General features: G+C 40.9%; 1 protein-coding gene across 1 annotated transcript in view; it reads left to right on the plus strand.

The window, feature by feature from the left end:
- Positions 1 to 2,961: 2,961 nt before the first annotated feature.
- SH3GL2 (SH3 domain containing GRB2 like 2, endophilin A1) overlaps positions 2,962 to 25,657 on the plus strand; it is a 212,152-nt gene continuing 189,456 nt past the window's right edge. The window contains exon 1 of the mRNA XM_060609695.3: positions 2,962 to 3,187. Coding sequence (XP_060465678.3) covers positions 3,143 to 3,187 — 45 coding nt within the window. The 5' untranslated portion in view covers positions 2,962 to 3,142. The remainder of the gene's footprint in view (positions 3,188 to 25,657) is intronic.

Consider the following 25,657-nt stretch of genomic DNA (forward strand, 5'->3'; position numbering starts at 1 on the left):
AGGGAGAAGTAGTGCATGAATGATGTGATGGAATTATTGCTGACCATGAATTTCCTGTCCAATTAGTGAGGTGCTGCTGTGTGGGGGTTTCATTTAATTGGACCTCTCCTGAGCCATCTAGGTTTATTTACCATTTTACATTGATTTGCTCTCAGGGGAGTAGAGGGCAGCATGTTGAATTACAACAACCTTTTATGAAACAAAGTTCTTCCTCATTGACCTTTGATTCCCCTTTCCCTGCATTATGCCTCTGCATTTCTCTGTGAAGCCTGTGCTGCAGCTTCTTTGCAGCCAAAGAGGGCACTCATGTTTGACATTTTCCAATGTCTGGTGCATTCATGCCTCTGCATTCAGGTCCCAGTAAATGTCTAAAAGGGCTTTCTGAATTACTGGTCTGGAAGCTCCTTGGGGTTCAAGATGCAGTTGGTATGTATCTTAGCATCTCACCCTACCATCCCCCCATACCTCCTACCCTGCTGCCTGCTAGAAGGGGGACCTCAACAAACCTCTTTGAAAGGTAACATCTCAAAAGTCTTTATACGTATGCACGGTGGCTTCGATAGAAATAGTGGATTTACATGAGACCCAGGGGATACTTGGCAGAATTGACCATGCTTCCAATTTCTGCCAAGGTAGTTCCTTTGAAATATAGGTGCTCAAAGTTGGTAGATGAAGAACCAGGGAAAGAGAGAGACTTGTTTTCATTTAATTTGTGTTTCCGGCAAGTGTTTGAAGTCCTGAGGAGATTCATCAGGTCCTCATTTCACACCTGTCATGGTTAAAGACCAGAGCTCATGGACCCCAGGTCCTTTGTTCTTTGGAGATTAGTTGCTCTCTCTCTCTTAACAGCTTCACTAAGGCCCATCCTTCTTTGCAAATGTTTTATGTTCAGATCTGGGAGCAGGCAGGTAAAATAAACCATAGAATACTTTTTGTTATACAAGTGATGAGAAATCATTTAAAAACTTGAGAGAAGAGAGAAAAAAGTTAATTCCTAGTCTCCCTACTCTAGCCCCCTGGTTTTCAAAGTGTGGCCACCAGAGCAGAGCATCACCTGGGAACTTGTTAGAAATGGGCCCCACTCTTGGGCCCCAACCAGAACTAGTGAATGGAAAACTGGGAATGTGGGAATTTTTTGCTTTAACAAGTCCTCTAGGGGATTCTGATGCATGCTAAAGTTTGAAAACTGCTCCACCAGCCCAACCATTATTAGCATTTTATGCATTCTTTTCATGAGTGCGTGCGTGTGTGTGTGTGTGTGTGTGTGCGCGCGCGTGTGCAGGCTTCACTAAACTGTTAGAGTACAAAAGCAGTCATTGTAACACTAGCCCCCAAAGCTCTCTTATCTAAAGCCCCACCTCCATTTGCAGTAAGTACAAACTATTGTGGAATTTCCTAATGTCAAGAATCTGGGAATCCCCATGGTGGGCCTTAGAGGTGTGAGTCATTGTGCTACATCATGGTGCCTCAGTCAAGTCTTGTTAAAGGTTGTCCTGAACTTTGGTGGATTAGTAGCCCCACCTATTTCTTGGCAGGACTGTTGTTTTTCCCTGTCTGATTCCTGAGACACAGATTGTCCCTTGCCCTGACATTCCATTACAATTTCCTAGAGATCACCAGAGCTTACTCTGTAGCCTCTTTAGCTGGTAAGAAATCTGCAGGTTATGAGGCCAGGGTATGTATGGTCAGTGTGTGGAGCCACCATTCCCTATGATCATGAGGTCTGGGGACTGAGTCTGCTCATTGCTTCAGTGAGACTGCAAAAAAGAGAATATACGTACCCAAACTTCAGTGAGGCTTTTTGTAGGAATGAAACAGGCAACTTAACTTCACACACCTTTGATGACAAAAAATAAAATACACATGGGCCAGGGAGTCTATGTTAGTAGGTAGCAGAGGTCATGGAGGCAACAAAAGAAATTCCTAGAACTCCTTTGCTGCCACGTATTTCCTTATTCATCCATTTACCTTGCTTTCTGTCGCTCTGCCTTCTCTTACAAATTTGGTCCCCATGTGGGGACAGTGTTCAAGTTCTTTTCTATGGGCTTCTCAGTCCAAGACAAATCAGGGTAAATGGCTAATCACCAGAAGACAGAAACCATGGTAGTGCTGCTGTGCTACAAATTAACCTAATTCCATCAGTATTTGGCTTTAGCCCAGCCATACATACTTTGTTATGTATGTAATATTTGCACAGTTTAGTATTATGCTTTTTCATGTGTAATGCTCAGGTTGAAAATCCTAAAACCACTATCATAAGTGAATACCAAATTCACATTTGGACTTTTCTGTCTATAATCACAGGATTAAAATGCTATTACTGGAGTAATAGTCCATTTCAATTCTATTTACCTGACCAGCTTTAAGGCTTTAAATGTTTTTTTTCTTCTTCTTCTTCAAGCGTTATCAGACCAAAAAAAAAAGAAAAAAAGAAAAAAAGAAAAAAAAAAAAAAAAGAAAAATCGTTTTGTTGGCTTTCCGCAACGTTTTGGAGGCTTAAGGGATATTGGAGTATTGAAACCAGGAACCAGGGCAGAGAAATGTGTTCTGTGACCAACCAAGCGGGCGCAAGGCAGAGAAGGAGCAATGACTTATTAATTACCCCAGATAGAACACCTCCTTTCCAGGAGGCAGAGAGGCTCAAAGGGCAGATGGGCCAGCTTCAGGCAGCGCCGCTGCGGCTACCTGGAAGCCCAGCAAGTCACCTGAGTCGCGCCCGTGCCTGGGCTGCCAAGCTGCAGCGACTGGTCCGCAGTGTGAGGGGCCACGAACCCCACTCCCGCGTTGGGAGAACGCCCACGGCCCTTTAAGCACACAGCCGGCTCGCGGCTGCCCTGGAGCCGGATCTCCGCGGTAGGCGCACAGGTAGCGCGGGCCGCAGCACCTGCCCCGCCAGCCCCGCGCCCGGGGCGGGGCTTCCCGCTTTCCCTTTAAGAGGCCGCAGCACCCGCCCCTGACGTCAGGGTGTCTCTCCGCACGAGCCCGCGTCCCGCGCCGTTCCGCGCCCCCGCGCCCACAGCCCCGGCGGCGGCAAGACGAGCGGCCGCCTGGCGAGCGCGCCGCCCCGCTCGGCCCTCCGGTCCCGCTCCGCCGCCGTCTCTTTCCGCACCAGCACCGCAGCGCCCGCGCGTCCTCCCGCACCATGTCGGTGGCCGGGCTCAAGAAGCAATTCCACAAAGCCACTCAGGTAAGGCGCGTGACAGGTGCGCCCGGGGTGGTCCCGGACGGAGCCGCGAGGGGCGCGCTCGGCTCCTGCAGCCAGCGGGGAGCGCGGGGTCCCCGGCCTGTGCCCAGCCCGCCCCGGCCGCCCTCCGCATTGCCCGCCCAGCTCGCCGCGGCAGCGTCCCGGGGCTGGGAGCCCGCCCTCCGTCCTCCACCCCCGGCTAGGTGCGGCGCTGCGGGCGCCCGCGAGTCCCCGGCGTCCCGCCTCGTCGCCCCGCGCGCCGCCCCCGCACCGCCCCGCGCCGGAGCGTCTGGGAGGGGACCGCGGCTGCACCGTCGCCCGGGTGTGCAGGTGCCCCAGCGGCGCGGCGGGAGATTATGTAAAGTCGTCTCTTACCCGGTGACCTTGCGGTGTGGGTGGCCCCAGCTGTCCCGGGAAGTGCTGGCACGAGCGGTGGCCCGCACCGGGGGTGACTGCGGTGATGTCCGCCGTCTGCGCTCCTCCACTGTGCTTTCTGAATCTCTCCTTCCATGTTGTCCCCAGGCGCCAGAGCAATTGGAGGATGAGGCTTCCTTCAGGGAAGCTCATGCATTAACTTTTCCCTGGAGAACTCGGTGGTGAAACTCCTTTGAGGCCGAGGCTTGACCAGCAGTTTGTGTCTTTAAACATTTCCCATGGGTTTTGTAGCCTTCACATAACCAAACCATCATATATATATCTAAGTATTATTTTCAGTGAAGCTTTTACATCTTGAATGTGCCTGTATTTCTCTGTGGGGTTAATAAGCTGTGATTACAACTTATTTAATTCAGGTTCTAATACTTTAAGTCTCCTTGGGCTCTGTTGAAGAATTTTACATAGGGAAAGATAGGTGAATACTTAAAATGTGACCTATTTCTTATGTAATGAGGGTGGTTACTTTTTTTTTTTTTTTTATCCTTCTGAAACAGTTCTAGCTTAAGGGATTTTTAGCTAAGGATTTTGTTGGTTTCTTCAAATGTTTCTCATAATTTAGCCTTAAATATTTTTTATAGATTAGCCTTGATTAATACTGAGCTTTCTCAATAATTTCTCAGAAGTAGTGAGGTTTTTCCTAGGCTACCACAGTAACAATCCTATTTTAAACCACATCCAAAAGAGGTGAGGGTTGTGCTTTACAGAATCTTGGTTAAGGTAGGGGGACAGATGCAGCACGACATTCCTCTCCTGTACGTCCACATGCTATGTCAATCACTATCCGCTTGCCTTTGTAAAATCAGTTTTTTTAATTTAAATTTTCTTAATGTTTGTTTATTTTATAGAGAGAGGGAGTCAGAGCAGGAGCGGGGGAGGGGCAGAGAGAGAGGGAGTCACAGAATCCCAAGCAGGCTCCAGGCTCCGAGCTGTTAGCCCAGAGCCCAATGAGGGACTTGAACTCACAAACAGGGAGATCATGACCTGAGTTGCAGTGAGACACTTAACTGACTGAGCCACCCAGGCGCCCTGCCTTTTTAGAATCAGTTTTATCTGTCAGTTTGGAAAATTGAGAAAACTAAGATGATTTCAGTACAAATACCCATTAATGTTACTGTTTTTGCTTTTCAAATTGGATCTTTCTGAGTCATCTCTGACAGAATGTAAATATATTTATTGGTGTAATATGGAGGGTTTCTAATAACTTCATACTTCAGGTTCCTTCAGGTTTACAGACCAGCACAGGTGCTACCATAAATTCTTAGGACTTCTTTGAAGTCACTAACCTTTTTTTTTTTATTTTATTTATTTTTTTTTTTTAAATTTTTTTTTTCAACGTTTTTTTATTTATTTTTGGGACAGAGAGAGACAGAGCATGAACGGGGGAGGGGCAGAGAGAGAGGGAGACACAGAATCGGAAACAGGCTCCAGGCTCCGAGCCGTCAGCACAGAGCCTGACGCGGGGCTCGAACTCACGGACCGCGAGATCGTGACCTGGCTGAAGTCGGACGCTTAACCGACTGCGCCACCCAGGCGCCCTGTCACTAACCTTTTTAATTTCAGGTATTTGTTACTTCTGTAAAGCAGACCTCAGCACTGGATTTACCAACACCGCATCCCTTCTTCACTTTGATTCTGAGGACTTCTGCTGCAAATCTTGGAGCCTTAAAAGGCAATTAGGCTAAGGCTTGACTCCCACCTCTGCTGTTAGTGATCTTGAACAAGTTATTTAACATTTGAATGTGTCTTTGCTAAATGGGGTTAAGTATCCACTTCCTAGAATTGATGGGAGTGCAGATGAGTTTTTAGAACACACATAAGTGTTCAATAAATGCTGTTAACATTAAAGATAATTTCACCAGTGTAAGATTCTGTCCTTTGTATTAGTAATAATGACACTTGAGGAAACGATGGAAGCTAGACTTTTTGGTTTTGTTACCTTAACAAAAAAACGATCAGATTGCTTCATTTCAGCCAAATACTGAAGTTATATGTAACACGGAAGTTCAGAATAAAAAACTAGAATTGTATGATGTGAAAGACTTCTAGATTGTTGGAGGAGGTTTGCTTGTGACAAGAGTAGTATTCATCACACCTGATTCAGATGCAGAGTCACTGAGTCATTTTTTTTTTTTTTTTTTTTTTTTTTTTTTTTACTGAAAAGCCATTCATTTTAGAGGTGAGACAACACACGATATCTTATCCATAACTTAATGGAGCACAGTCCTAGCCCCTGGCAAAGGTTACTCTTCTTGTGTACGTGTGTATATTTGAAGGGTGTGTAAAGCCAGTGGTAGTGTTTGCGTGTGACAAAGATACTAGGGGAAATAGCCACGTCCTACTTTTTAAGCCATTTTTCCATACCCAGCTCCGTGAACCTGATCTTACCTACAAAGTAAGCTTTACACCTAGAATTATTGCCTTTCGAGAATAGATATGCTAGATTATACGGCCAATGATGCCTTTTTTTTTTTTTTTTTTTTAAATGTTTGCTTATTTTTGAGAGAGACAGAGTGTGAGTAGGAGAGGGGCAAGAGAGAGAGGGAGACACAGAATCCAAAGCAGGCTCCAGGTTCTGAGCTGTCAGCACAGAGCCCAGCGAGCCTGAACTGGGGCTACAACTCAGGAAGGGGATGATCAGGACTTGAGCTGAAGTTGGACACAGCTGACTGAGCCACCCAGGCACCCATGTGTGGCCAGTATTCTTAAGTGGAGGGCCCCTCTTCAGGCAAACGTTTCTCTTGTTTCTGTGAAATTGAGTTTTTTGCTTTTTCAGTGCAGGATATTTGTATTAATAAAGCAGTATGCCTTTAAAGTTTGCCCACTGATTTGAAATCTCTGAATAGAAGTGTCAAGACTGTTCTCTTGATTTAGAACTGATTATTTCTACCTTGTTGCCTACAGTTATTTTTAATATCTCTGATATTTGGAGGTGAAAAAATGCTTTTGCTAAAGACAATTTAATGAGTGGGAAAGACTTTCAGGTTGAGAATATATTAACAGCAAAAATTGATCATATTTTTACTTTAATATGCTTTATTACTTTATTGCTTGTAGATATAATTTATGATACAATTAGAAAAAATAAGGTACTCTTTGTTACTGTAAAATAGGGCAAATGAGCATGTATTCTACTTTTAGTGAGTTTTACTCATATTGAGATTTCATTTTAGCAAGATTAATGTCAATTTTTTTCACTTGTTGGTTTAAACTGGCAGCATATTAGGTAAAAATAGCTGTCTGCTTCCAGTTAACATGCTGTTATTATAAATTCTACACTTATTTTTTTTTTTTTTTTACTTTATCAAGCATTTGTTGTGGATGTACCTTGCTTTGTAGAAACAGGTGTAAGTTTGTTACAGAGTAAAATTTATTAGGTCATTGTATTTGTTTTGGCATTTGTGCAGAACTAAGTATCAAACTGAGTGTCTTAAACAACAGAAATTTATTGTCACACACTTCTGGAGTCTTGATGAAGGGGACAGTGAGGGCATACTCCTCTGAAGGTCTTAGGCAAGAGTCTGTTCAGGCCTCTTTCCCACATTCTAGTAGTTTGTTGGCAATCTTTGGCTTTTCTTGGTTTGTTTGCACATCACCCTGATTTCTGTCTTCATGTTAGCATGGTTTTTTCCTATCTGTGTCCAAATGTCCCCTTTCTCTAAGGACACCAGTCATATTGAATTGGAGACCCACCCTACAACAGTATGACCTCACTTTAGCTTAAGTAGTTACATCTGCAGTGACTATTTCTGAAATAAGGTCACATTCTGAGGTACTGGGGATTAGGATTTCAACATAAGTTTTTGGAGGGGGCACATAACCCATAACAGCTATTATTTGCGTGAAAGGATTCACCACATTGTTCTCCTAAATACTGCATTTGATTTAGCATTAAAAAGACAATTAAGTCTATAAATAACACTTTTATATTGCATTGAATGAGATATGCTTTCTTCTTTTCAATAAATTTGGTTAGGATATATACCTACTATAGACTACATCTTTTTTTTTAATGATAGAAACTAATATTTGGTTAGGCTGTATGTTATGATATAATCTGGTGCATGATTGTCCCACTCAGATTCATCAACTGGAAAATTTTAATTACACTGGTATTTTATGCCTTTCCGTTTAACTAATTTCTTCATGCTTTCATCATATTTAAAGTGCTGTATTTTATATAGATGTTTTGCTTGGGAGAATGTTGCATAAATCTGTTTATGCATTTATTGATTTGGTGAGACTTCAAACTTGTTAAGGTATTTAATGAAATATATAATTGGTTATAACTTTGAGTGAGGTTCTCAGTTCCTTAAATGCTTGCTTTAAAGCAGTAAAATCTCTGCTGCCTTCAAAATCTCGAGTATAACTTTTTTGTTCACATAGGGTTTCTATACATGCACTCTTTGTCAGGTTCTTACCTGGGGTCAATAAGAGGCTGGAAGGACTATATATTTTCTAAAATTATATGCCACATTTTATATGTGCATTTTTCTGAGGGAGAGGTTTTTAGCCTATCATAATCTTTTTCATTAGCTTTTTTTTTTTTTTTTTTTTTTTTTTAAAGTAGGCTTCATGCTCAGTGCAGAGCCCAACATGGGGCCCAACATGAGGGTTTGAACTCAAGACCCTGAGATCAAGTCCTGAGCTGAGATCAAGAGTTCCATGATTAACAGACCGAGCCACTCATCATCAGCTTCTTTTTTTTTTTATCATCAGCTTTTTTTTTTTTTATGTTTATTTTTGAGAGAGAGAGGAGGGGGGAAGGGCCATGAGGGTGGACAGAGGATCCGAAGTGGGCTCTGTGCTGACAGCAGAAAGCCCAATGCAGGGTGTGAACTCAGAACCATGAGATCATGACCTTAGATGAAGCTGATTGCTTAGCTGACTGAGCCGCTCAGGTGCCCCTTATCATCAGCTTCTTAGAGGAATTCCTAATCCCAATCCTGTTCCCTTCCCCCAAAGTAAAAATGCATTATAACAAATTGATCATGTCATCAGGAGAGAATGGGGTGGTTCTTACAATAACAATCACTTGCATCAATTTATTGGGCTTTAGAATATCTGCTCAAAATGAAACTATCTCTAAACTACTTGTAGGGGCAATCAAATATAAAAAGCCTTTCCAAAGGTGTCAGAATTAAATGAGATAATGTCTGTGAGAGTGCTACGCTTGCATAATAAGATAACTTGAACCATGCAAAAAATAAAAAAAAAACAAACAGTAGGTTGTCAATGAGCCCTGACTTACTGATACACTTGGCAAATGGACCTGTGGAGGAGTTTGAAATGAAAGTGGCTGCTGAAAATAATTTCCCTTGAGACTGAGATTCTCTTTGATCAAGTTTTTTGTTGTTGTTGACACAGTGACATTTTTTTGCAAGGTTTTTCCCCCACAGTGATTCTTTAATGTTTTAAATTGAGTTTATATGAACTTTGGTTTCTATTTGGAAAATTTTGAAGTATGTATCTCCCAAATTAACTATAAATACCCTTGAAAATGCATCAAGACTTGGTGGGGGGAAATGGTGAGTGTTTTGAGGAGAAATGTCATTGCGGGAGAGAGAGAGAGACTTAGTATTGGGGCATGATGCCGGTAGCGGGGAGGGCTTCAGCTTGCAGAGCAGAGTTCATTCTGCCAAGCCCCTTGTGCTGCTCAGATTCCCAGGCCTTCATGCAACCCTAGGGCTTTCATTAGAGTGGGCAGCTTGAGGAAGTGAGAGAGGAGGACTAGAATCATTCAAATAAGGAGAATTGGGGGAGGCAGAGTTTAAGAACAGCTCTAGGGTTTAAAGTGGTGTGGCTTTCCTTCACAAGTTAAGGCCAGATGGGCAGGATTCTATCTAGAGGGTAAGAAATCAGAGGATTTTCTTGACTTCTCTTTTTTTCCCCTTTCTGTTCATTTGATCATTTATACCTTTGTTATGTTCTGTGTGATGATGATGAGTTGAGTGTGGCACCAAGAGGGGACCCAGGAGAGGCTCAGGAAAACAAAGTTTATTAAACTCACAGGTTTGAGGGAGACAGAGACAATGCACACTCAAGGGGCCACATATGAGCAGGGCCAGGGGAGTGGGCTCAGCCAAACAGGTGGTAGCCAAGAGAGAGTACAAAGACCAGTGGGTAAGGGTCTTTATTAGGGTCAGGGTGGAGAACACAAGAAAAGGCAGAGGGTATTTCCTTGGTGCATTTAAATTTACTAGGTCATAGTCAGGGGCAGCCTGAGAAATGTAGTTGTCTTGGGGACCACCTTATCACAGTGGTGCATTTGGTTACCTGGGTGGGTTGCTCGAGCTCGTTGTATGTGAGGACGTTAAGGCGGCAGGAAACAAAATTTTACAATACAACTTTTCTCAGTTTTTTTTTTTTTTTTGGTTTAGATTTTCTTTTTTGCCCTGATCCTTTTGGAGTCCAGATGTTTAAAAGTGATTTATGTGGTCTATAATAGATAATAAAGATTGAGAGCTACAGCTATACCTATTGTAATGTCATGATTGTAAGACCCTGTAAATGTTTTTGTAGAAGATCGATAAAATATTTTCAAATGCCACTAAATCATCAACTGAGTCTGATGCTTTGTGAAATAAATTTACTGTTTATGAAGATTTTACATTTAATGCAACTTCTGAATATGATGTTCTAGTTGGTTTGCTCTCACTCCCCTCTGCCCAGCCCCAGGTCAGATTCTATATGGTATGGATGACTGTGGAAAAGCTTCCTATAATTTGTGAGAACCAGCAAGCTCCTCGGAGGCTTGCTTAGATGCTCGGGTCTCTGAAGGACCACTAGGCAGGATTTTGTGGCCTCTTCTGAATAATGATAAATATAATTCAAAATAAAATATATCAAATATATTGATATATCAATAAAAAATATCAAAATAATAAAAATGAAGATAAAAATAAGATATAGAAGTGTCTTTATTATAATTCAAACTGAACTTTCCCCATAGATCTTAAATGGAGCAGTTCCATAGTGCTAAGAAATATCTCAGTATCAAAGTACAATGCTTGTTAGGCACACGTGACTAGTCTGCCTATGCTTTTTCATGTTCAGGAAATACTGTCCTCAGTGACCACTCCCATTTGGAGAAAGAAAGAATGGGAGCCATGGCAATTATTGTCCATACAATGATACCACATTCTGGGTAAGCTTTGTGAGGTCCCAACCCCTACAGAGAGGAAGTTCTATGGTTTTACCCTGGTTCTGCAATCAGGGAAGAATTATTTTGTTCTTTCTGCTGTTTGGCCAAAATCTAAAGAGGGTGACAGGGAGCGTGGCCTCTTTGGGAGCTGTATAGCTTCTTTCGTTGGCTTCTTGTTTATTTAATATTTGTTTATTTTTTTGCTTTGTTTTTTGTTTTTACAGTTAGAGGCTTTTTTTTTCCTTTAAAAAAGTTTGAGAGAGAGTGTGCATGTGCACATGTGAGTAGGGGGAGGGGAGAGGGAGAATCCCAAGCAGGCTCACGACTGTCTGCGCAGAGCTCCACGTGGGACTTGATCCTACAAACCATGAGATCATGGCCTGAGCTGAAATCAAGAGTCCCATGATTAACCATTGGACTGAGCTACCCAGGCACCCTTGCAGTTAGTGGCTTTTAACTATTCATGGCTCATGGCTGATTTGGGCAACAAAATTCCTTCAGAAACTTAGGAGATTTCCCATTTGCTAGTTACTGAAGTGGAATCTTTTTGGATTCCATTGATCCAATGGATGTTTTTTATACCTAATTTTCAACCAGTAGGTTTGGTTGTGTTCACCTGAACTTTGTAAGAGAGCCTCATGCTTTGATTTAACCAAGAAGTCTTAATTGATGTTTACTGCTCATAGCTCTTTTCATTCTTACTTCCCATCATTTGCCTCAGGGATCCAGGATGACTGGGGGTTCTTACATCTTTAACACATGGTTTTCAAGATTGCCAAAGGGAAGAGTATGTTGGAACAGGCATGGTAGATTTCTGTGGGCCAGGCCTGGAAGAAGAATGTGGTAGGCATGATGCTAAGGCTCTAAGTGACCCTCCTTCTCATATTGCCCCCTCTTCTTTGAGTGTGAGTCAACCTGTCACTATGAAAAGTTGTTCCTCCTGAAATTCCTACTCTATATGGGAAAGGGGAGATTGTATGTTTGGGGTTAATCTAATCATACAAACCCATTTAAAAGCAGAGCATTTTCTCTGGTTGGTAGTGAAAGGGGAAGTCAGAAAGATTGGAAGCATGAGAAGGACTGGACTTGTTGCTGTTATAGATGGAGGGGCCATGTGAGAGGGAATGTACTCAGCTCTAGGAGTAGAGAGCAGTTTTTAGATGGTAGCCAGCAAGGAAACAGGGACATCAGACCCACAGTTTTAAAGAGCAGGACTTTGCCAACAACCTGAATGGAAGGGAATTCTTCCCCAGAGTCTGCAGATAGGAGCCTGGTCTAGCTGTCATCTTGATTTTGACCTTGTGAGACTCTGAGTGGAGAACCCAGTGTAGCTGGCCCAGACTTTGAGCCTGTAGAACTGTGAGCTAATAAATGGATATAGTTTTTAAGTTGCTAAGTTTATGATCATTTGTTAAGCAACAACAGAAAGTTCATAGAAAAAATAGTCACTTCTTTTTATGTTCAGTTGGCTGGAACTTATAACATAGCCAAACTGTGGAATACCTAAGTGCAAAGGAAGAAGGGGGGAGGCTGGAAAGTGTAGTCAAGCAGTGTACCCAGAGTATAGGAGTGGTGGTAAAAAGCTAAAAGTCTTTGCTGTCTGTTGTGCCTATAATACATTCATTTATATGTGTGCTTCTGAGTGTGTGTGTGTGTATGTAAATATATACATACATACAATTTGTTGAATCAACTTTTCTTATAAGTCTCAATGTTCTCTATATATTTTTAAATACATTTTATATTTTACAGATGTTTCCCCCTATAATGTTTAGGTTTTTTGACATTTAGGTATTTTTTCCTAGTGAAACACACGTTTCCTTTTGTGGTTCCTGATCAGTTGTAAAAGGTGAGGCTGTTAACTACTTTCTGAGGAATCTTAGCTTGGTAGGCTGCTAGTACCGTGACCGCTTCATTGACCTTGGTATGGAGAGACTGTAGAACATTGAGGAGCCTTTTGAATTCTAAGTCTCTATCAAAGCATCAGGGATTTTTACTAGTGAGAGCAAAGTGGTTGACTGTTCCCCCTGCATCTGTTCCTGTGTTTGTGGAAGGCCTGTGCCAACACAGACACACTGAAATGCGCTTATTTAGTGTGGGCACATCAAACAGCTCCATGGTAATTTGAAGTTGTTCATTAAGTTACTGAGGACTTCAGGTGCACGTGGCACATTTTGTGTTGTTTGTTTGTGTTATGTTAGTTTCATGCTCTTTGACATGATTTGCAGATCCATAGCCCTGAATGATTTTCTAATTGCAGTTGGTGGACAGTGCCAGACATTTGTTGGGAAGGATGAGGTCCGACACCTGAGATGTCCTATACGGGTGTGGTGTCAGTTGGGCAGCTTGGCTGAGGAGAGAATAGTCAGGCATGGTCCATGTCAGAGAGCTGAAGTAACTGGATGGTGAAGCATCCAGTTGGAATTGATTACAGAGCAGGTACAGCTTTCACCCTAGTGTTCAGTAAGCATTCAGTAAGCATTTACTGCTTACTGAAGTGACCCTGGTGTGCTTCTTTAGGTTGAGTGAATGTTGCATATGGTGTCTTGCTGGACATATTTATATTATTTATTAAATTGTGTAAGTGGCTACAAACCCAAACCCTTTGCTGGTTGTGGCTATCCTCCATCATGTTGTAGACTGACTAATGGAAGTACTTTCTGGAAATGTTCCTCGTTAATACCATCATCAAGATTTTACTCATGGAAGGTGATAATCCTATTATCTATAGATTAGGTTCTGCTTCTTACGTTCAACCTTGCACCTCAGTTGTGTCTCTTTTCCCCTTTAAATTAAGTTTAACAAATAATTGTTTGCCATTAAGCCCTTTCCTGTTCATGTCATCTACTACTCTCTATGCATCTTTGGTTCCTTTGAAACTCACAAATCCAAAATTTCCATTTTTCACTTTTTTTAGTCATTACCTTCACCATAAACCCAGTCCATATTTTTCAGAGAGATACTTGCAGTGCTTATCATTTATATCTTCTCTAAATTTCTTCATGTAGATGTGGAAACCTCCTTTTTCCTAGCTCCAACAGAAGCTGGGGAAGCTTGTCCTTATTTGTAAAATTTAAATGATCACAAAATACTCGAACAATGTGGATGTATTTCATTTCTTTACAAGCTCTTTGAGCTTTCTGTATCTCAGATGTACACATTTAAAGACTTTTGACTCCTTTTTACCATAAACCTTAAATGAAGGATGTATCTTAACCAGAAAGCTTATCATACAATCTCTCCATGAGTGCATTTGTCTGAATTTGATGATTGTGACTCGACTTTTTTGAGGCAATGAGTTTTGCTGATATCACGTGATATGTGTTGGTTTGCCTTTTATAACATCTAAATTCTTGGTGTCTGATGTCATTGTGTCTGCTAGTTGCCATGAAAGAGTAAAGTGAATTTAGGCAGTCAACTTCAGTAGGCTCCATATGGTTATGGTGGAGTAATTTGTCCCCCAGATTTGTTACTGAGTTTTATCCTCATGAGCTTTTAGGCATCTGTGTCATCTCTACGTTACTGACTCAACTTTAAAAATGAATCATTGTGTTATTTTCATAAATAAAAGTATAAGAATTATCATACAGAAATGTTTACTCTTGCTGGAGTAAATCTGTGAGCTTGAAGTTTATTCTGCTTTTGTTAAAAAAGGAGATTAACCTATAAGGTAAGCAGCACATATCCTAACAATAGTACACTGGGATGTTGTCCCTTACTAAATCAGAACGATTGAAAGAAGAATAAAGTCAATGTTCTCCTCATCGAGGGAATCAGTGTTATTAAGGTCACAAGTCTGTACCAACTGTATTCAAACATGCTCCCTCCCACAATTTGACCATTATATAAATGGCTGGCCATTTTTGGCATATCAAGGAATTTTCTGCCCATGACCGGGTATTTAATTATGTATCATAAAAGGGAAGGTCATTTGCTTAGGGCAGCACGGAGTCATGTGTTCTGTGTATAATGTTCAGAAGGGAGGCAGAGGTGTACTTTGAGAGAAGTTCTTGAAATCATTTTAGAAAATGGTGAAAGGCCATGCATCATTAAGCTATGTAGAACATGGTTGTCAGGATCCCAGGCTTAGAGGCTCAGAAATTTCAGATCTCTGTATAGTTTTCCCATTCTGAGGACCGGTAAGACCTCAACCAAGTCACTAGTCCCAGCAATTGCTAAGTTCTGCAGAGGCGGTAATATGGTCTTGGGCATGAGTTTAGGTTCTGATATTTTATTGCTGGTCTTGTTCTCCTCTGATTCATTATCTAAGTGTAGCTCGAGTGATCTTTCTAAAGAACAAATCTAATGTTGCTCCTCTGTTTAAAATTCTTCAGTGGCTCCTTTTGGCTCCTGGCATAGAGCCCTTATAAGGCCCATTAAGGATTTGGAGTGTCATCTGGCCCCTGTTTACCAATCCAGTCTCATTGTTCACAGCTCTTTCTGTGTGTGCTTAGCTTTTACAGCTTTATTCCACACAAACTTACTTGCCTTTGAGCCTTTGAACCATACTGATTCTTTGTAGAAATCTCCCTTCCCTTTTTTCCACTTTATGCTTGACTAATCACTACTCTTGAAGGTCTCAGCTTGATATTTTCTCAGAGAGATTTATCTTTGCCTCATTTGGTGTGGGTTAAATGCCCTTCCATGTGCAATGAATATTGCCCATTACACTTCTTTTAAGTGTAGCACTTGGCCCATTGCACTGCAGGCTCCTATTGTTTCTTTGTTGGTATCCCCCAGGTGGAAATAAAGAAGGGGACCTTGTATTTTCTGTCCTTCATTGTGTCCCCAATGCCTGTCTCATAGTGAGCATTCAACTGATACTTGTTTTCTATGTATCCGTATTTATATATATTTAAAAGGAGTTATCTTATGTATATATTTTGAATCTGTTTATTTCTGCTTAAAAATAATGTATTTTCTTAAGATTTATTTATTATTCATTCTGAGAGAGAGAGAGAGAGAGAGCGCGCGCGTGCACACACACACACACACACACACGAGGGAGAGGGGCAGAGAGAGAGAAGGAAACACAGAATCTGAAGCAGGCTCCAGGCTCTGAGCTGTCAGCACAGAGCTTAATGTGGGGCTTGAACCCACCAACCATGAGATCATGCATGACCTGAACTGAAGTCAGATACTTAACCAACTGAGCCACCAAGGTGCCCCTGCATCACATATTTTTAAGAGTTAATTTAAAAGTTAAATTAAAACATGACCTCATAGAGTGCCTGAGTGGCTCAGTTAAGCGTCCAACTTTGGCTCAGGTCATGATCTCACGGTTTGTGAGTTTGAGTCCCGTGTCACCCTCTGTGCTGACAGCTCAGAGCCTGGAGCCTGCTTTGGATTCTGTGTCTCCCTCTCTCTCTGCCCCTTCCCTGCTTATGCTCTCTCTCTCCCCAAAATAAATAAACATAAAAAAAATTAAAAAAACAAACATGACCTCATAAAATTGTAGGTTTAAAATAAACTTTTCTAACTGCAAACATGGCTAACATGGCTAGGTACTATTTTAACTCATTAACTACTTACATATAACAGCCCTAGAGGTTGCTACATTATTAGACCTATTTTATAGATGAAGAAACTGAAGCTCAGGGAGGTTAAGTTGACCAAGGTCATGAAACTTCAGTGGCAGAGCCAGGATTTAATCCAGGCTAGCTGGTTTCAGAACCAGTAAATGCCAAGTTATTCTTAACTATGAGTCCTATTCCAGTCTTAAATGTCAAACTAAGAAATATCTAAAAGCTATGATTAAGCAGTGAGATAAAGATGAACACCTTAGTAGAAAAAATAGAAAAAAATACGGAGGGGCATCTGGGTGGCTCAGTCGGTTAAGCGTCTGACTTCAGCTCAGGTCACGATCTCATGGTTCATGGGTTCGAGCCTTGTGTTGGGCTCTGTGCTGACAGCTTGCTCAGAGCCTGGAGCCTGCTTTGGATTCTGTGTCCTTCTCTATCTGCCCGTCCCCCACTCATACTGTCTCTCTCTGCCTCTCAAAAATAAATAAATGTAAAAAAAAAAAACAAAGAATATGGAAAGGCAATGTATGAAATAATTACAAGTGACCAGGATACACATACAAAAATCATGGAAATCAAATAGCAACTTATGACATTTTTCATTGTTTATATTGGCATAGATTAAAAGGATAACTTTCTGAGTTAGCCAGGGTGTAAGAATGTGTGTTCTCATTTGCTGGTGGGAGTGTAAACTGTTGTAACACTTTAGGTGATCAGTAGGTCTCTTCTTTGTAATTCTGTTTTCAGGAATCTATCCACAAAATAAATGTATAAGCTTGCAAAACTTGGTGCACAGTTGTTCAGTTTGGTAGTTACTGTAGTGAAAAATTGGAAGCAATGTAAATGTCAAGTAATAGGAGATGGGGACGTAAATCTTGGTATGTCTATATTACGGAGTATCTATAGCCATTTTATCCATGAGACCGTATTTATTGGTGTAGGAAAATGTTCATGATTACTGCTAAATGAAAGAAGCAGGCCACAAAACACAGTTGTAATAGGCCTAATATTGGAAAAGAAGAACTATAATAGTAGCTAAAATAAGCTGAGAACTTACATGCCAGGTAATATTGCTATAAGATTTGTTTCCACATTTCCTTCATGTTTTTAAGTTATATTTATCACTAAATTTTCTTTATATTCTATCATCTTGTTCTTATCTTCACTTCCTCAGGTTAAATGGGACATATGAAAAAGAAGAAACTTTTTTTTAATTAAAAAATTTTTAAATGTTTTATTTATTTTTGAGACAGAGAGAGAGCATGAGCAGGGGAGGGGCAGAGAGAGAGGGGGACAGAGAATCCGAAGCAGGCTCCATGTTGACAGCAGAGAGCCTGATGAGGGGCTTGAATTCACAAACTGAGATCATGACCTGAGCCAAAGTTGGACACTTAACCAACTGAGCCATCCAGGTGCCCCAGAAAAAGAAGAATCTTTAAGACATCAGTAAGATTGGGAGTAAACCCGGTTTCCAGCCAAGTTCTAGAGCTATAAGCCAATGTGTTTGTTTGCTCCATTAGACATTTAGCTTAAGAGTATTTGAATGCCTGTCTCGCTCTCCATAGAGCCCTGAATTAAATTGTGCTGCCCGGGTTTCTTCTGAACGCATGGCTGCTTTTCCTATATCTCTAAGAAGTATAGGAACCTTGTAAGTAAGAATATTGCTAATGACTTTTGCTAGCATTTCTTTTAAATAAAGATTTATTTTCCCCCAGAGCCCTAGTCTTATCCTTAGGAAAGAGTGTGCCATGGCTTTGACTGTGTTTTGCATAGAGGAAGGAGGACAGCTAGGACATGTGTAGTGTAGAAGAATATTTCGGCAAGATGTTCTAAGTAATATGGTGCAAGATGTTCAGTCTCATCCTCCAGCCCTTATACTAGGAATCTCCTGTCAGTTTTTAGCTTCTCAGCAAAAGACCTGTAGACAATGCCATCTCAGCAAAGAAGAATGAGGTGATACAGAGACACAATAAGAGGATAGGAGATATTCTAAGTGATACTCTTTGAACTTGGATGCAGAATTCTGTTAATAGTCTCTGCTGGGCTTTTTTTGAGGACAGAAAATGTGACGTTTAGGAAGACATGAATGGAAAAGTATTACCTCCTTCTTTCCACCCCAAAGTAGAACAGAATGGAAGGACCATGACCATGAAACAGTCTCAGTAATGAGATGGGCAGGTGACTTTGAGCTTCCTCCCAGAGAGGACATATCTGGCAAGATCAACAGGAGCACCGAGGGTGGCTGCTGGTTGGGCACAAGTGTGCCTTTATGGATGGTTTGGCTTTCTCTGGGGCCTGGCACTCTTTAATGGCTTCAATGAAAAGTGCTTCAAGCACTGAGACAAATAGGCTGTGAAGTCATTTCTGGAGTAAAGCTTGTTTTTCCAGTCTCTGCAAAATCTCTTCAAATTTCTGGAGGCAACATTAACTTGTAAGTTGAGAAACAGAGTTGAAGACTGTCTCAAGAAATTTGTCGTCTGGCCTAGTGATCTGATGGAAGTGTGTACTAAACCGATGCTTTTATTTTCTTCAAAACTTTTGGTTTTGGTCCTCTTAATTGTTCATAGATTTCAACATTAATAAAAAAACACTATATAATAACGATTTTTGAGTTAAGATGGATGTAATATAATGGAACTTGATTATCTATACATTCTGCACTGTGTTCTTTGGTGCCCCCCCCCCCCCCCAGTGTTCATTTATTTAGAGGAGGAGGGGCAGAAAGGAAAGGAGACAGAATCCTAAGCAGGCTTCTCACTGTCATCACAGACCTGATGTGGGGCTCAATCCTACGAACCCATGAGATCAGGACCTGAGCTGAAATCAGGAGTGGGATGCTCAACCATCTGAGCCACGCAGGCACTCCATAGCAGCTTCTCTTAAAAGTGGAAGAGTTTTGCAGGACACTTGTCTCATAATTGGGCATTACTGGTGGAAGGTGAGGTGTGAGTCTGATTTGTAAGTTTTTAAATGCAGGTTATTAAAATATGCTTTAATAAGCTACTTAATAAATTGTTTATGCAAGATAGATTCTTATTTGTATCAGTGCATGGTCTCCTCTGGTTCCTAAGTAGACTGTTGGAACCATAAAGTCCTGATTTTTAGAACATCTATGGGCTGGAAAAGGGTGTGTACCTATTTCTGTAGATTAAATGACTTCACTTTTGCTTACATCATAATTTTGAAGATGCTCAACCATTGCCTCCTCCTTCATTTATTCGTGATTCTGACCCCAGCCTAGCATCTCTGAAAGTCCTTGAAAACCACTGAAGTGTTTCCCAAAGCTAGTAATACATCTCACTGGGTTCCCACCACTTGAGATTCTGAATTAGATTTGAGAAGGCCCATACACATTATGAAACAAAACAAAACCAATAAAAAACCCCAAACAACTCCTCAGCTTTAGGAACTGCTATCTGAAGAGTCTTCTATTAAATAGTAGAACACGGGGGAGAGATTCATACCAAGACCATGTAAGTTGGAGAAATACTGGATCAAAGTAAGCATGTTTCTGCACTGCAGGATTTTCCAGAGGCTACCATAAAATGTTCAGAATTCTTGCAGCAGGGTATGGTTATGTAGTTTCCCAAACTTAATTGATTAATACATCCTCCTGCCTAGCGGCCCCCACCCCATGACTTTTCTTTTTCCCTCTTCATCCATCTTAAAAAAAAAACTTAAAAAAAGATTTGTTACAAATTACTTGTACATCAGATAAATGTTTTCCTTTAAAAGTTCTTAAAGTTTGATTTTGATATGTGTTTCTCTAAGTGGAGGCATCACTTCTATTTTGAAAGAAGTGTTAAGGTCTTTTCAATAATTTCTCCTGTCAAACTCTTTAAAAAATTAACTATAGTACATTGTTAATATATTAATGTTGAGGTAATATAATAATATATTAATATTGTATTAATGTTGTATATTACGTCCCCATGACCTATTTGTTTTATAACTGGGGAGTTTGTACCTTTTGACTCCCTTTACCTGTTTTGCCCACCTCCCACCTCTGACAACTACCAGTATGTTCTGTTTATCTGTGGGCTTGGTTTTTTGGTTTTGTTTTAGATTCCACATATAAGTGAATAATATGGTATTTGTCTTTCTCTGACTTACTTCATTTAGGGTAATGCTCTCAGAATCTGTCCATGTTGTTGCAAATGGCAAAATTTTATTCTTTTTTATGGCTGAATAATATTGTGTGTGTGTATGCTACATTTTCTTTATCCATTTGTGGACACTTAGGTTATTTCCATACCTTGACTGTATTAAATAATGGTGCAGTGAACATGGGGGTGCATATACCTTTTCGAGTTAGAGTTTTCGTGTTTTGTTTTGTTTTTTGTATGACTACCCAGAAGTAGAATTACGGAATTATATGGTAGTTTTACTTTTTTGAGGAAACTCCATACTGTTTTCAACAGTGGCTGTACCAGTTTGCATTCCCACCAACAGAGCATGAGGGTTACTTTTTCCTCCACAGCCTTGCCAGCATTTATCTTGTCTTGTTTGATAATAGCCATTTTAACAATTGAGAGGTGATATCTCATTATGGTTTTAGTTTGCATTCCCTCATAATGTTGAACATCTTTTCATGTATCTGTTGGCCATCTGTATGTCTTCTTTGGAAAAATAATGATTTGACTCTTTAAGTAGTAACTACTTATATAATTGCTTCACTAAATTCATCTCAAACTGGAAACTCACTAACTTTTCCCTCTTTGTTGATGAATGTGGAGTGACACCTTAGCATTTTATAGTATGTATGTGCTTATTTTTAGTGCCTTAACTTCTCTCTAGGGAGAAGGCATATTGATGCTGAACAACTTAACGTGGGAAAATGGAGGCTGAGTAACTTGAGTGAAGTTTCTGCAGAAATGATGGAACTACGGGGCTCTTTGTGCCTAAGCTACTTCTAGAAGTGCCAGACATGCTCATGACAGCTGTGAGGGACAAGAAGGGACAAGCAGTGCAAAAGCATAGTAGGGGTGTTAGACCGCATTCCCCAACTGCTGCAAGTAGCAACTGCTATGGATGGCCTGCCCCTGCCTAAAAAGCCATTTACAAATACAGAACCTCAATGCCACCTCACACTAGAAAGAACTGTAAGATATGCAATAGCAGGTTGTTCAGGAACGTTATGAGGATTGAGGAGTAACTATTTATTCAGAGGTTATTTTTTGGTAATCTTGTGGAGAAAAAAGCTTTACAATATATTATTTGTTTACTTATTTTTTAAGAATTTTTTTTGAAGTTTGTTTATTTTGAGAGAGAGTAAGTGTAAGCAGGGGGAAGGCAGAGAGAGGGAGAGAGAGAATCAGAAGCAGGCTCCTTGCACTGTCAGCGTGGAGCCCTGGGGGGGGGGGGGGGGGTCAGTCTCACAAACCGTGAGATCATGACCTGAGCTGAAAGCTGAAATCAAGAGTCTGCAGCTTAACTGACTGAGCCACTCAGGTGCCCCTACTTACTTATTTTTTAAAGAGTAATTAACAGTGATGCTATTGAGTTACAAATAGGTCAATGCAAAGGCCTTTAGCCATTGTGCCTTGTGGTTTTGATATGTCCCGTGGATGAGTGAGATTGCTCAGAACTGGGCCTCCTCTGTGGGGAGTAGACTTTATTCCAGTTTACACTTTCATTTTTGATTTTGTAGGTTCCCTGATGATAGTGACTTCTTCTGTACTGTACAGTCTCACATTTTATATTGAGGTTATTAGTCGTGTAGAATTTTCTGAGGCCAAATCTATCCTCCTGAAATGTTGGCACTTGTCATGTCCATTCTTGAAATGCTGTGGGAGTTGCTCAGTCAGTCTCTGGCTCACCACCGCCACCACCCATCTTAGTCCAACCTCTGACCATCTGTGTCTCCCAGCAATCCCTCCTGCCTCCATTCAGATCACATTTTAGCCAGAGTGATCTTTTCAGAACCTGAATATGCCCTTGCTGCTTCTGTGTATTGGGACTTTTCAGTGGCTTTTAGTTGCAAAGACCAAGGTCCGAGATAGTGAGCTGCAAGGGCCTACCTGATCTGGCCCTTGCCTCTCCACCCTGGTGTAGTGCCAGCTTTCCCCTCACACTGTGCTCTGGTCATCCATCTGTCTTACAAACAGGCATTACATCAGTTACCTGCCCGGCTCTGTGCTAAGTTCTGAGAGTATAGAGGTGAAGAAAATCCTCATTCCCTGCCCTCATAGAACTGGCAGTGTAGTGCAGGAGGTAGACCAATAATCATGCAAATATGTAATTAGACACTGTCACCAGTGCAACAAAGAAATAATGGGGTCATGTCTGACACTGTGCTGTGGAGACAGACCATATCCTCTTCAGCATATAGAAAGGTTAAGTGTTGTTTATTAGGTACAACCTGGGAAGTTCTTACCAGCAGAGATCATTCCAGATGTGAGAAAAGTACTGTTATTTGCACATTAAAAAGAGCATTTGATGGCTTTTCAGACACTTGCATGTTTTATTTCAGAGAGGATAGTCTTGAAGATAAAGAACTCCTTCTTGTGTTTTACTGAAGCTAGGATCTTGGAACATCTGCTGGAATAGTTTCTGTTGAACGAAAAGATTGTGTGATAGGATTATCATCTTTTTTTTCTTTTATCAAAGACCATATCTCTGGCCTTTTCAAAGTGGGTGGTCATGGAGTGTCTCTCTGAGGATGTGAATTTAAACTGAAAAGTTGAAAGAACAAACTGACGTTTTATGACGTTGTCAGCTCAGGGCACAGCATGCAGGAGCCTGCTCATCAGAGGCAGACGTGGGGTTCTGCGCTCAGCCCCGTGTGGCCAGATGGAATGCCCACCCTCCTGGTGCCCTGGGGCTAGTTCACTCCTGCTCCTCCTTTATTTTTTATTTTTTTAATTTTTTTTTAACGTTTATTTATTTTTGAGACAGAGAGACAGAGCATAAATGGGGGAGGGTCAGAGAGAGGGCGACACAGAATCTGAAACAGGCTCCAGGCTCTGAGCTGTCAGCACAGAGCCCGACGCGGGGCTCGAACTCACGGACCGTGAGATCATGACCTGAGCCGAAGTCGGCCGCCCAACCGACTGAGCCACCCAGGCGCCCCACTCCTGCTCTTCCTTTAGCCTTTAATTCACATGTTGCTTTTCGGAAGCCCCTACTCTGATCTGCTAGATTGGATGAGGTTCCCCTTAATCTATTTTCTGTGGTTTGTTTTTGTGCATTAATTTTGTGGCCACTTGATTAAATGTCTCTCTCCTTCACTGGTCTTTAATTTCCTGAAGGCAAGGATCAACTTTCTCATTGCTGACTTTCGGGGATGATGATAAGGATAAGTAAGATGTATATAGCGTGTAGCATTAGCTTAACCCCATAAAAATCCTGTGGTGTAGGTACTGTTACACCCATTTTACTGACTAGGAAGCTAAGACACTGAGAGGGTAAGTGCCTTATCCAAAGTTATGCAGCCATTACTTAAGGGTGGAGGCAGAATTTGACAGCACTCCATCCTTAGAATACTGAAATAGATTTTAAATACGTCCCTTAGTAATTCACTTATTCAGCCAATAGAATAGAAGATCTAATAAATAATACAGGCATGTGGTAATTTGGTATATGATTAAAGGCAACATTTCAATCAGTGGAAAAAAGACGGGATTCTTCAGTAAAGGATGGATAGTTATCCATTTTTAAAATAAAATGAAACAATCCTTTTATCACACTTTATACCCAAATAAATTTTAGATGGTTGGAAACGGATAAAGGTGAAAGAATGTAAAGTAGTAAGAGGAAAATCTGGGTTCTCTTGAGGTGGAAAAACCCTTCTGAACATGATAGATAAGGCACACAGACTGCAGAATAAAGTGGGTGATTTTTGCTACATAAAAGTGAAGAACTGAGTAGCAAAAGCATTCTAAATATGATTGAAATGACTAATGGGATTATGATGGGCAGTGCACAACTGAAAAATAAGAGACAAAATCCAGCTTTGGCAATGTGTGGTGCCAGGGATTATTCTCATGTCCTGCAGATTCTTCCTTGCTGGAAGCCAGTTAAGCAATGTGTGTCAAGATAAAGATTCACTTTGATTAAGGCACTTGTAATTTATCGCAAGTAGGAAAATTGGAGACCTGTGTAAAGACATATGTTCAAAATTCATCACTGTGTTAATGGTGGTGAAATACTGGTGCAATTGTGGAATGGAGTTCTATGTGGCTATTACCAAGGATGGAATCTACATCTGTTCACATGGACCCCTTGCCTTGATCTCCTTGGGGGGGTGTGTGTAGCATGGACCTGTATGTGAAATTGTGGACATGACCTGTTTCTGAACACGAGGCTGGATGAGGTTTGGAACAAGATTCACAATGTTATTTATTATCTCTAGATGTGGGTTTTTGAAAGCTTTCTTTTTCTTAAAGTTTTTAGATGTTATTTCTTTAAAAAAAATACAGACAGTGAGCATATATTTTTTGACAATAAGAAAACTACTCAGGATATGAGAATAGATATCTAAGACTGTATCTTTTTATTTCTTTATTTTTCTGATTTGAACAGTCTTCTAGCTTATGAAAAAAACGTGAGACATTGTCTTATCCCTTTTTAAGTTTTTAAATTCTTGTAACACTTATTTTTGGCTCCTGTAAATGCTATTCCCATATTTGGCCTTCCTAGCCACTGTTTTAGAGATGTTTGAAATATTCAGGGTACTGAACAGAAGGTCAAACACAAAGAAGGAAATGGGGTTCAGAAACATTTTCATTAAAGTTGCATGAATACTGGAGTTTATTCTACAGCACAAAGCCTTCCTGGATGAACTGGATCAATGTTTAATAGAAACACAGCCTTTTAAGCATCACTGTTCCTAAAGTCTTCTGTTTTTAATTAAATGTCCTATGTTCTTTAGCCTTACAAGACAGAGTAAGTAAAAGGAGGGAAAAAAACAAAACAAAACAAAACAAAACATCCATGTCAAACATAGGAGTGTAACATTGAAGGGAGAATTTCAAATAAATCACCTATTCATTCCCTTTCCCTCCCTCCCTCCCCCCACCCCTGTCTCCTGAGAGAGAATATTAAACAGCACAGCTGGTTCAGATTCTGATCTTTTCTCAGTCACATCTTCAGAGAAGAGTTTAATAAAGCATTAATTATGTAGCAACCCTATACATACTGTAGACAGGGATAATCTGGCTGCATAATTTTGCTAATGATATATCTATAGAATGCTATTTCTATCCTGTTGTAAGGTATCCATTTTTAGTTACCAGGGGTATGCTGGTTTTGCAATGACAAGCAGCATTTGATATTCAGCACTCTAGCTGGTTCAATGAGTACGTACCACTATTTTGGATTTTGTGGAGAATGGACTTTAAAGATAGGTTTTATGATATTCCCCAATGTGGGGAC

This window comes from Panthera onca, chromosome D4, assembly GCF_046562875.1.
Source record: "Panthera onca isolate mPanOnc1 chromosome D4, mPanOnc1 haplotype 2, whole genome shotgun sequence".
NCBI lineage: Eukaryota > Metazoa > Chordata > Mammalia > Carnivora > Felidae > Panthera > Panthera onca.